The sequence below is a fragment of the Macaca mulatta genome, chromosome 12, assembly GCF_049350105.2.
Source record: "Macaca mulatta isolate MMU2019108-1 chromosome 12, T2T-MMU8v2.0, whole genome shotgun sequence".
Taxonomy (NCBI): domain Eukaryota; kingdom Metazoa; phylum Chordata; class Mammalia; order Primates; family Cercopithecidae; genus Macaca; species Macaca mulatta.
Genome location: NC_133417.1, coordinates 64,943,751 through 64,955,854, shown reverse-complemented (window position 1 = coordinate 64,955,854; position 12,104 = coordinate 64,943,751). Strand labels below are relative to the sequence as shown.

At 39.8% G+C, this 12,104-nt stretch overlaps 1 protein-coding gene across 16 annotated transcripts in view; it reads left to right on the top strand.

The window, feature by feature from the left end:
- The window catches only part of ITGB6 (integrin subunit beta 6), a 161,956-nt gene that overhangs the window by 123,239 nt on the left and 26,613 nt on the right, over positions 1–12,104 (top strand). For all 16 annotated transcript variants that reach the window (XM_077957099.1, XM_077957101.1, XM_077957108.1 and 13 more), the window contains 3 exons: positions 618–840; positions 3,332–3,429; positions 8,476–8,595. In XM_077957099.1, the coding sequence (XP_077813225.1) occupies positions 618–840; positions 3,332–3,429; positions 8,476–8,595 (441 nt within the window). The remainder of the gene's footprint in view (positions 1–617; positions 841–3,331; positions 3,430–8,475; positions 8,596–12,104) is intronic.

Genomic DNA, 12,104 nt, shown 5'->3' with positions numbered 1-12,104 from the left:
AAAAGGGGATTCTCTGTAGAATGTAGATGTTCCCCACAAGAGACAACTTGGTCAAGCCATTTCAAAATATGTCAAATAAATATATTTTGGGGTGAAATACTTTGATTACTTTCAGGACCTGCTATCTATTATGTTGGTATCTTATTGCTACAAAAAGTCTACTTTGTCAGTCTTAAGGTTTCTGTTTTTTTGTTAATGCTGGTCAGTTGTGCCTGAATTCCAAAGGGAGGAGGGTATAATAAGGCATGTCGGACCACCCACTCTCATCACGGCCTGGACTAGTGTTTCAGGTTTATTTTAGAATGCTGTTGGCTGAGAGGAGGGGTCCATTCAATTGGCTGAGGGGCTTATAATTTTATTTATGGTTTACAACCATAAAGTAAGCAAGTGGATCTTCAGTTAGCGAGACCAGATCTAAGTATGCACAATTAGCAAGACACATTTGATAGAAGGTATCTACACTCATACTGCACCCCTCCAACACACACCTTTTTTTCTCATTTTTTTCTTGTCTTTCGATGATGGTGCTTAAAGACAAAGAGAAAAGATGCCCCTCACCCCCTCAAATCTGCAAGTGTTTTTGGGCTGTGAGAAGCATAGAGCATTTTGTTTTACAGACAACGGCGACTGTGACTGTGGTGAGTGTGTATGCAGGAGCGGCTGGACTGGCGAGTACTGCAACTGCACCACCAGCACGGACTCCTGCGTCTCTGAAGACGGAGTTCTCTGCAGCGGGCGTGGGGACTGCATTTGTGGCAAGTGTGTTTGCGCAAACCCGGGAGCCTCAGGACCAACCTGTGAACGATGTCCTACCTGTGGTGACCCCTGTAACTCTAAACGGTAATGTCTCTGCTTTCGTCCATTCCTTTTGTGGATAGGTTTATAGTGATCAAATTTACAATGGCATTTTGTAAACTCAGACCTCAGATTGTATTTGCTGGTTTGGTCTCCAAACATCCATCAAAACACACACAAACCCACAGGGTCTCTGTGATCTTCAGCCTGGAACATCAGTCTCTAGCTTACCTCTTTCTCAGTCCTGGTTATCCAGAATCACGATGTCACATTTCTGCTACAGAGTAGCATGGGGAAACCGAGCTGGTGTCCCACACTGATAACATCAGATCACCTCTCCATTACAATAGCAGCCACACAGAAGGAATGCCCTGGAGGTAGACGGATGACACCCACATGCAGTCAGTAGCTTTTCAGGGGAAACAGACAAGCTTCTTTCTTATCTGGAAGTTTATAGCCTGACCTTACTGGTTCATTCCTATCTGTAGACTGACAGAGACAAAGAGGCAGAAAGATGATCTTAGCTTTCAATTCTCTCCTGCTGCTTTACCACCCATGCTCTTTGGCACCTTTCTTTGGTTGCCGTTATACACAGCTATTGTGTATTGTGTTTTCTTTTATACCACATGCACAATAACAACAATAAAACCTCACAATTTCTTAATGAAATTGGGGCCACATTTGTAGGTCAAGTGAAGCGAGCCTCCAAAATGGCTATTATGATATTGCAGTGGATAATGTATTATGCAGCAAATAGGCTTCAGCATTTCAGATTTTCATGAACTCTGATGCCCAAAATGGTGACATTTGCATTTCTGATATAAACAGAGTGAGAAAAGCAATTTTTCACTCAGTGGTTACTCACCATTCAGGTGTCAAAACTTCTCTGCCACTGTCACTGGCAAACTAAGACAAGACGCATGCCAGGAGAAGCATGAGGACATGATTAGGATGATTTGAATAGGATCTAATGTAAAATGTCCCTTCAAGATGTTTCTTCTATTACTTTTCTGTTTCATCTTCTCTATAAACATGATTCAATCTTAAATCTGAATTACAAGATAGGAAATTAATAATAAAAGCCATTTGAATTTGGGGAATCAGGTAGAGTGACCTCCTTGGGATTTCTGTTAGTTTGGAGATGAATCCATTTTTCCATTTATTCATGCATGTATTCATTTATCAAGTAGGTATTAAGTGCCTACTATATGCCAAGAATCGTGTTACGTCATGGGCAATGCAATGATGACTGAAACAGCTAGAGCTCCTGCCTTCAGAGGTGCTGGGAGTCTAGTGGGAAAGATAGACATCTTTTAAAGTGATTGCGATGCTACCTAGGCTGACAGTTTTAATAGGGGAAATAGAGAGTGCTATGGAACTCTGCAGCAGGGGATAAGGCTACCAGACTAGCTAGTGCAGCCATCAGTGAGATGCACAAAGATGAAGAGATTTTAAGAGCTTCCACAATCACCAGACCCCTTCAAAGCCACTCCAAATAAATATGCGATCTAGATAAATCCAATGTATTTGCAATGCCAAGGCAACTTCACAGTAAAACCTTCCCCACTGCCTAATAGGTTGCCCTTCCTGTGGAAAAATCCTGAGCCTTCCACTGTGAGGGAACTGATTGGTCTAAGGTTTAGTGAAGGTTTGCCTAAGGAAGTGCAGTTTCAGCTGAGATTTGCTGAGTTATGGGTGCGGGTTGGGTGTTTCAAGCACTTAGCAGAGCATACATTTCCATGGCCAGAGGAGAGAGAGACAGCAGGTGTGTCCACAGTAAGAAAACTTCTGCTGTTTTTGAATTACAACAAGCACAATCTATTTGTAAAGTGATTTTCAGCACAAGATTAATTCAGGGTCTAAATTTTACTTTGCTCTATAGATGTCTTTAGAGTAGCTTAATTCTTGGACGATGTTCTTGGAAATGTACTTTTCTATAAATAGTGATCTTTTATTTAAAAGCCTGTATTAATGAGGATCCAGGCTGTAATCCACAGCTTTTGAGATCCAGGCTCTAATCCACACTTTCATTAAGACTTAGACTTATTCAAAAGAGTTACAGAAAAGTGAATTGTGAAAATTATCATATAAGACATATACAAAGTCCACTAATCATTCTTGGAATTCTGGTTAAGGTATAGACCATTTCTGTTAAGAAATTCAAAACTTCTCCTAGTCCCTAATCATATTTTAGGAACATAAGCTCTCTGTAGGAAAAAGTAAAATGAAAACAGCTAAATCAATTTATTTTCTTTGATTGTTTACTTAACCAATCAGGAACAATCATTACAGGTAAATGAAAATGGTAGCTATTATCAAGACTGGTTCAGAGAACATTGATTACTGAGTGGAACTCAGAATAATTCAGTGTTCACTTGGGCATTACCCAACTATCTTTTTGAAAATAACAAAAGATAATGACATCTATGAGATACCCCTATAGCACAAACTGCAACAACAGCAGTAAAGCAATATTCAAGCTGCAAATCTATTTTCCACCAGCATGAACTGATACACTGTTGGATACTGTCCACAGGAGCTGCATTGAGTGCCACCTGTCAGCAGCTGGCCAAGCCCGAGAAGAATGTGTGGACAAGTGCAAACTAGCTGGTGCGACCATCAGTGAAGAAGAAGGTTCTGCTTGTCTTAAATTGTTTTTTATTTCCTTATGTAGTTCTTGAGAGGCATAGTTCTTGACCCTCTGTGAATCGAGGGCTATTTAGTAGCTTGACCTTATTTGTACCAGAGCATTAGCTCACTGACATTCATTTTTTAAGAGTAAATGCATCCTATAAGACTAGGAACTTGATGGCTCAGGCCACAAGCATTTCAAAGTTGTGGCTATTCTATTTGACTTCAGCTCTGTTGCCAAATTCACCTCTGCTTAACAAATTCAACTGTAGAGAATTCCAGAATGCTATATTTTTCAAACTAGAAAGGGAGAAAAATTGAAGAAATGGCTAAAGGTTAGCCCGCAAACTTGAATTCACCCTTTTCATCCAATTGCTTTATTTCAAGATAAGATAAAGCCAACCGTAAATCAGTGTTCCAGATGGTGGCTCCCAGGTACTGGGTGGTTTCTGGTTAGTGACCATTTTTCCTCCCCTCCATATACTTTTATTCCCAACCTTCCAAAAATGGGCATTACAATGACCATCCTCAATACTCTGTTGCCTCACCCCCAAAATACAAGAAGGACCTATTATCTTTCACTGCTAAGCAAACTTCTCTTGCTTTCATCTGTCATTTTAAATTTAATTACTTAGAATCAGAGTCTAGTGGCAAGGTTTCACCTCAAATATTTAAATCGCTTGTTTTTTAACTGGCAATACCTTTTAAACAATAATTTGTAGACTTTAAAACAAAGGGGATGACTGACTCTTCCAACAGAAACAACCTGGGAGAATTTAATTTTGTATCATCCTGAACTCGCTGCATTATCATGCGGCTCAGGGTAGAATTGCTACTCTGCACACGTTAGAGATGTGACCAAGATGTAGCTCAGGTGAAGTGAAATAATCAAGCTAATAATGTGTGACCCTCCAGGATATGTCTCTTGAATAGATGGAATTAGAATACGGAAATTAATCCATTTCCAGCATGGAATGAGTTAATGAACTTTATATTGTTTTGAAGATTACTTACATTGTCTCAAAATTGAGAGTTCTGACTATGCACAATTGGATTACCGTATATGGAGGGTCATGATATGTGCTCATAAAACCCCTCACCAATGCTTTTCTTGTGACCAAAGATAAACATGCCAAATAGCAGTACATTGGACAAGATGGTGTGCACCTTACACTACTACCAAAGGCGAGATACATGAAAACACTAAGCAGGCAGCCTCTGTGGACTTCCCACATTAGTACCTGGTGCAAAGTCCTAGCATCACCTTCTGGGCTCATTTCACAGCAAGCACTGGGGATATTTACCAAGTGTTTCTGAGAAATGCGTAAAAATTGCAGAAAATGCTCTGCAAATTGCTAAGCCTCAATTCACTAACAACATGGGAAATCTAATGTGTTGAGGAAAAAAAGGAGTAAACCTTACATACATGTAAATCATACTGGCAAGAACAAGGTACTTACTATATTTAAGTACACAGGTTTTTTCCAGTAGATTATCATAAATGCTGAGATTGAAGAGGAAGACTAGGGCTCCAGTGGTATTTAAAATATTTAGTCTTTTTGTGTATTTGACTAAATTATTTCAAAATAGGGAGATACAACTATTTCTAACTCAACAATTGAAAATAAAAATTGGATTACTAATACCATTTAAAGCACTAATCTGGATGAATTTGAGAGAAAAAATGTTTTTAATTCAGACTGTGTGTTTAAAAGCCACTTTTCTAATGAGCCTTTTTATAAGCTTTATTTCAAGTTACTCACCCAGTTATGTTACTGATCACACTACCTTGAAATGATCGCATCGTATTTGTCTTTTAACGACCTACCCTTCCCCCAACACGGGGAATTTTATTTTAATAACCCCGGCCAGGTCCAGTAAGCCTCTCTCTAGGCTTCAGTGCAGCTATTTGAAAGAAAATAGGAGTAAAATAAAATTCGCATAACTATATAATCTGTAGGAATTGTCCTCAATTGTGCTGCGGGTGGGCACATCAAAGAGATGTTATTAACCTTATTCATCCATTTTACTGAGAGTCTTTTTTTTTTTTTTTTTTTTTTTTTTTTTTGGAGATAACGCCACACTCTCTCTCCCCGGCTGGAGCGTAGCGGCAAGATCAAGGCTCACTGCATTCTCGACCTTCCAGGCTCAGCCTCATGAGTACCTGGGACTACAGGCGCATGCCACCATACACAGCATAATTTTTTGTAGTTTTTGCAGAAATGGGGTTTTGCCATGTTGGCCAGGCTGGCCTCGAACTCCTGAGCTCAAGTCATCTTGCCCGCCTCAGGCTCCCAAAGTGCTGGGATTACAGACATGCACCACAGTGCCCAGCTTGAGAGTCATATTTTTATTTACCCTACCATACATGTACTCAGAGAATTGTTTCTCAAAGTATATTCCATGCAACCTTAGATATGAAAGCATTACATGGAAAAAGGCACCGCTGGTAATATACATCTTAGAAATAGGAAACTGGGTTTCTTGTTTTCTTTGCAGGACTTCTGAGAGTTGTTACGCATTTAAATTAAACGTGCATTGTGAATCATCAGGAATGGCAAGGGGAGGAATTGGAATAAAGGATTCCCAAACTTACCTGACCATAAACCCCTTATGCTTTCCTTGGGAAACGTTGTTGTTGTTTGTTTGTTTTTGCTTTTTGAAAACTGCTAATTAATCCTAGAGCTGAGGTCTTAAACATATGGCCATCTTGACTCAGTGGTGCAGATGCTCTATATTTCTCACACCCTCCCCAGACCTTCCCAGGCCCACCTCCTCACCCCTGTTTTCACATTTCGTCCTTCTCTGAGTATGGTTCCATGGACTGCTTGGCATCTTATTTTCATTCTATTATTCTAGAGCAGCACTGTAGACATTCACAAAGGAAGGGAAAAAAGAGAGGTCTATTTTCTATGAACAACAAAAGAAATTATGCAGCAAATTATGCAAATCTGTCATTGCACATTTGATAATACTATTTCAATATCCAAACACTATGGAACAGGCTACATCTAGAGCCGTAGCAATCACGAAAAGGAGTGGTGAAGTAATTAAAGCAAGATGGAAGTTGTGACTCAAAGATCATATTCTGCCATTCCATTAACACTTAAATAACCCCGGCCAGGTCAAGTAAGCCTCTCTCTAGGCTTCAGTGCAGCCATTTGAAAGAAAATTTTTAAAAACATGGTTAATATTACTGAAAGGAGTATGATAAGCAGTTCACATATTTCCTACCTCAGAATAAAATGTTTCATTAAATATGTTCAAGGCAAGGAGAGTGAGCCTGCACTGTTCTCACAGAGAGGGGGAAAGAAGCAAGAAAACACTCCAATGAGAAAACACATAGTCCCCAAGATTTCATGAACCCTAGTTAATTGGAGTGGCAAGTTAACAGGAGGTGTGGTAAAGGCCAAATAAAATAGCCAATGTATGAATTAAATATGCAGTACCATTTGCAATCAAACATATGAAATAACACACATCTCACCAAATCTCTTAATCAGAATCTCCTTTTTTTAAAAAAAGGAGATTAAATACTTATTAAACAACTCACTAAGTGTACAAGCTCCTGTACAACCAGCCTCTCAAATCAGAGTACCCAAGGGTGGGTCCCCAGAATCTATATTTTCAAAACTCCCAGGTGACTTAGATGACCATAATCATTTGGCAATGTCTAGACTAGGATGATTTGTAATTAGATTTCTTAATATTCCCATGTAATAGATATTACTAATGGGTTCAAAAACAGTTTGTACACTTAAATCTATCATCCAAAATCTTATTTATAATGCTAAATGTCTTGCTGGTTCCTGTTTTCATAGATAATCCAAAGCATACTTCTCACAGACACTGTCAGGTTTTTCATTTCAAACAAAATGTGAAGACAGCAAACAGCAACTTAATATTTCTATCTACGGCTATGGCATTTTTCTACCAAAAACTGACTATTATTTAATTTTTGTTAGAATCAGAGAACACATTCGATTCTGCTTTATTCATGTTTTTATTGTTAAGCTAATGAGAGAGATTATAAGTCTAGTAGGAGTATGTCCAAGATTATCAGGGGCAGCCCCAGTTTTAATGCTCTGATCCATTGTAGCATAACACACTAACTTTGGACGCATGTCCTAAATATTTAGAATAAGAGCAAAAGGACTTCTACTTACAAGTTTCTGAAAAACAGTGTTTGTAACCATCATTGAAAAGTCTCCAACTTAAAAGATAGGAGAACAGTTAAGCAAATTTGTTTGGTTTTCTTAATCAGGAGAATGCCACATAATTTTGGCATAGGTCCTGGACTACTAAAATTTCTGGTAGATAGTACTGGCATCTCTGGCCATTTTACTTTACTTTTAATTTCTGTCATGACATTCACTTTCTGCCTCTTGAATGAGCTCAATAAGGAAGAATTCCCACTTGGAAAATATTTGAGGGAAACTGGATTTTTTTTTTCAAATTAAGAAAGGAGCTCTACTGAATGATTGACAAACTGTCACTGTGGATTCATTTACCTTTATCCTTCTTGTCCCTGAGCTACATAATGCTTCAGTTTCAGTTTCCTGATATTAATTTATGTTACTGTTCCACAATACATGGCCAGCATCTTGACTATGCCATTGTGAGAAAGGCCACTTTAAAAGTATCAGTATCAGCTTGAACTGTGCAGAAATGTAATCTAGACATCCTTCATGCTCCCAGCAAAGAAGAACCTATAGCCCCCTCATTACTATAATCAGGGCCATTCTATTCCCAAGGCAGCTGTGGGTACCTGCCTTGAAGTATGTTCAGCCTGTTGCAATCCTGCCCATATCCGTTTGATAGGTGCGTTTGATGGTCAGTCCTGATTGACCACATCTGGAACTGTTCTTCTGGAACGTGAGTAAAAACTAAAACCTCACTTCATGAGAAAAAAAAACCCTATGCCTTTCCTAGTCTCATTCTGCACTATTGAAAACTCTGATTTACATATTAAAACTCAATACCACTTTGTTTTAAAAATAATCTCTTTTGGAATCTTTTTAACCTAATGAATGACTCCTTTATTTACAGATTTCTCAAAGGATGGTTCTGTTTCCTGCTCTCTGCAAGGAGAAAATGAATGTCTTATTACATTCCTGATAACTACAGATAATGAGGGGAAAAGCATCATTCACAGCATCAGTGAAAAAGGTGAGTGGTTTCCTTTCCACTGCCCATGGCAAATGACACTACACAGGAGAAGAGAAAGCAACCAGAAAATAGCTCTGGGTAGCAAACCAGGAAAGACATTTCCAAATTTTTGATGAAGTTTCTTAAAGTTTCCCAAGGATTGAAAGATGCCAGTTAGAAGATTCAGTATGTTCCAGTGTCTCTTATTAAGACCAGATAAGGGTCAGGCACAGTGGCTCACACCTGTAATCCCAGCACTTTGGGAGGCTGAGGTGGGCAGTTCACTTGAGGTCAGGAGTTGGAGACCAACCTGGCCAACATGATGAAACCCTGTCTCTACTAAGAATACAAGAATTAGCTGGGCGTGGTGGTCTGCACCTATAATCCCAGCTACTTGGGAGGCTGCGGCAGAAGAACTGCTTGAGCCTGGTAGGTGTAGGTTGCAGTGAGCCAAGATCGTGCCACTGCACAGAGTGAGACTAAAAAAAAACCCAGCTAAGATGACTTGGAGTTGGAGTTGCAGCAGTCATCATCTTCCTGAAAGCTGACTGATGAATTATAGAAAGGTAAGTGAATTAAATGAAATGTAAGCAAAAGGTCTATCTTTAGGAAATGGTAACAGAGAGAATTGTGTCCATTTTTTTTAAGAGTGTGAATCAGGCAAACCTTGGTTCAAATCCTTCTCCATTATTTAATAGCTGAGTGACATTCTGGAAGACACTTGAATCTCTGAGTCTCTATTTCCTCATCTGTAAAATGGAACAGATAATAGTACTTTTTCTAAGTGTTGACTCAAGGATTAAGTGGAATAATGCACATAAAATAGTGGCAATACCTAACTCTCGGTAATGGGTCATCAAATGATGATGCTGAATCAGAAAAGACATTAAGCAGCAAATGAGGAAGGATGTCAAAGTGTCCATTGCTCCTGTGGATTTTCATCCACACCAACTCATAGAGTCAGTTCTGGACTTGGGAAAGCCTTAAACATTTTGCATCAGTGAAGGGGAGAGAGAAGTTTATATTTAGTAGAGAAGAAAGTAGGTGAGAAGGTATTCATACTTTGATTGAGAGGGATTCAAATGTTAGTGGGTATCAGACTTCGTTGGGGAACTTGTTAAAAATGCTTATATCCTGAGTCAACACCATCTAATGTGTGGCCCAGGGCTCTGCATTTTAACAACTACCCTGGCAAGCCTGATACAAATGGTCCCAAGATCTCCCTGTGAGCGACAGCCCTAACACGGACTGCATTCTCATTTACTCACAGGTAAATACGAGGCACTCACAGGTGCCTCATATTTTCTGTCTTTCATCAGTGATGTGTTCCTCCCTAAACCATTTCTGCAGATATGACAGCTACATTAAATCAGACCTCATCAGACCTTGTTTGCAACCTCCTCCTCCCCGCAAAAGCTTGGAGTCTAAGTTCTGCCCCAGACAACAGCGACAGGGCCAGGCCATAAGGCAGATAGGTGTGTTTTGTTGTACCTGCTTGCTTATTGGTATGCTGATAAAATATTAAGTCCTGAACTTGAAACCAAAAGTATCAAATTGGCATCACTTTAGAACATAAAAACCACAGCAATGTCAACGGAACCAAAAAGTAGGTTCAAGACAATTATATCCCAATCAAGAAAACATGATCAGAAAAAGGTCACATTGCAGTTGCTGAGAGCAAGGGAGAGATAGAGGTTGGCACAATCCAAGGAATCTGAAGATGATTGTGAACTTGGCCTTGAAGCTCAGGTATGCTGAGTGCCCCTGGAGACTTGCTCTGGAAAGCTCTCATGTAAATCAACTCCTTTGAAATGCATACATATAATGAGTCTTATGGCCATTCATTAGGGAAACATAAGGAGAATCCTGCCGTACAAGGAAGAATTACTTTATAATACCAAAAAAAGCCTGCCTGCTCATTATCTGTCTGATAAAATAAAATTCTCCAACTACAATCCCAACCCTCTGTGACTGTGGCAGTGGCTTTAGCAAGTTATCTTGAAATCAAAGTCGTCCCTTATCGTATTGATTCTATTGAAAAAAAACGAGTTTCAAACAACAAAAACAAATTTCCAGAATAAGTCCTGCTTTTAATTCAGAGACTTTTGTATCTAGTTGATGAATTTTTTTTTCAGTGAAACATGCCTTGGGCTAAATGCCTCCTCATTACTGAGCTGTTGTCTGTTCTTTTATTCTTCCACACAATACGAGTGGCACCGCAACATGCCACTCTGCAGAGCACACACAGATGCCCTGATGCTTTTTACTATGGCGTGTTATTATCCCCATGCTTTTGTAGTGGGGAAAAGTGAGGGGAAAAATTACCTCCCTGAGGCTTAACAAGAGTCACCTGACAGCTTCCAGGCTCCCTCTTCCTCAACAAATGTCCGCATGGTTGGGTAGGCCTGGCGCTTCCAGGGGCCAGCAGAGCAGAACCTGTCCCCAGAAGTCCATAGTCCCTCCTGTCTCCTGTCTCACAGCTTTCAGACTAGAAAATCCCAGGGTGACCTGGTGGAGGCTTCGGTAGAAGAGGCAAACTGAGAAGAGAGAAAGGGGCTGATCCCCAGGGTCCTCTAAGCAAATTGAAAAAAAAAGAGCTGAGTGAAGGGTTGCCACCAGGGTGCGTAGACACAGGTGATTTCTTTCATCTTCTTTCTTACCCCCACCATCTGGAGGGACTTTCAGAGCATAAGAGCCACAACAGAGTCAAGGAATGATAGGCAGAAAGGCTTCCTGGCTGGAAAGTTCCAGCTAGGGTAGATGCTATACCCACAGGTTCCAACTTAGAGGCTCCAGGTCCTTGAGGTGATGAGGATAGAAAAGGGGAAAGAGTGCTGTATTTGCTGTAACAATAGTAATATTAATTATTATAGCAGCTCTCATTTTTTGAGCCCTTACTAATACCATTTGCCAGATGTTCTATATATTTTACATAATTCACTTAATATTCTTAACAACCATATAAAACAGGTACCACTATTATTTTCATTTTAAAGGTAAGGAAATTGAGGCATAGAGACATTAAATAATTTGCTAGGTCTGGCAGTAATTATGTGCCAGAGCTGGTGGAGGAGCTCTGGCAGCCTGGCCTGGAGCCCGTGCTCTGAACCACTGTGCTCTACTGCCTCCTACTGGCTATACAATCATCATACATATCTGAATCACAAAAGGATGTTAGATCAGCATCATCCAACAGAACTGGTAGGCAAACCCTATATATAATTTAAAATTTTCTAGTAATTACATTATAAAGTCAAAGAAACAGGTAAAATGAATTTTATTTACCATGTTATCGAAAATATTGTCATTTCAACGTGTAATCAATATAAAAGCTGAGATTTTTTTTTTTTTTTTTTTTTTTTTTTTTTTGAGACGGAGTCTTGCTCTGTAGCCCGGGCTGGAGTGCAGTGGCCGGATCTCAGCTCACTGCAAGCTCCGCCTCCCGGGTTTACGCCATTCTCCTGCCTCAGCCTCCGGAGTAGCTGGGACTACAGGCGCCCGCCACCTCGCCCGGCTAGTTTTTTTTTTTT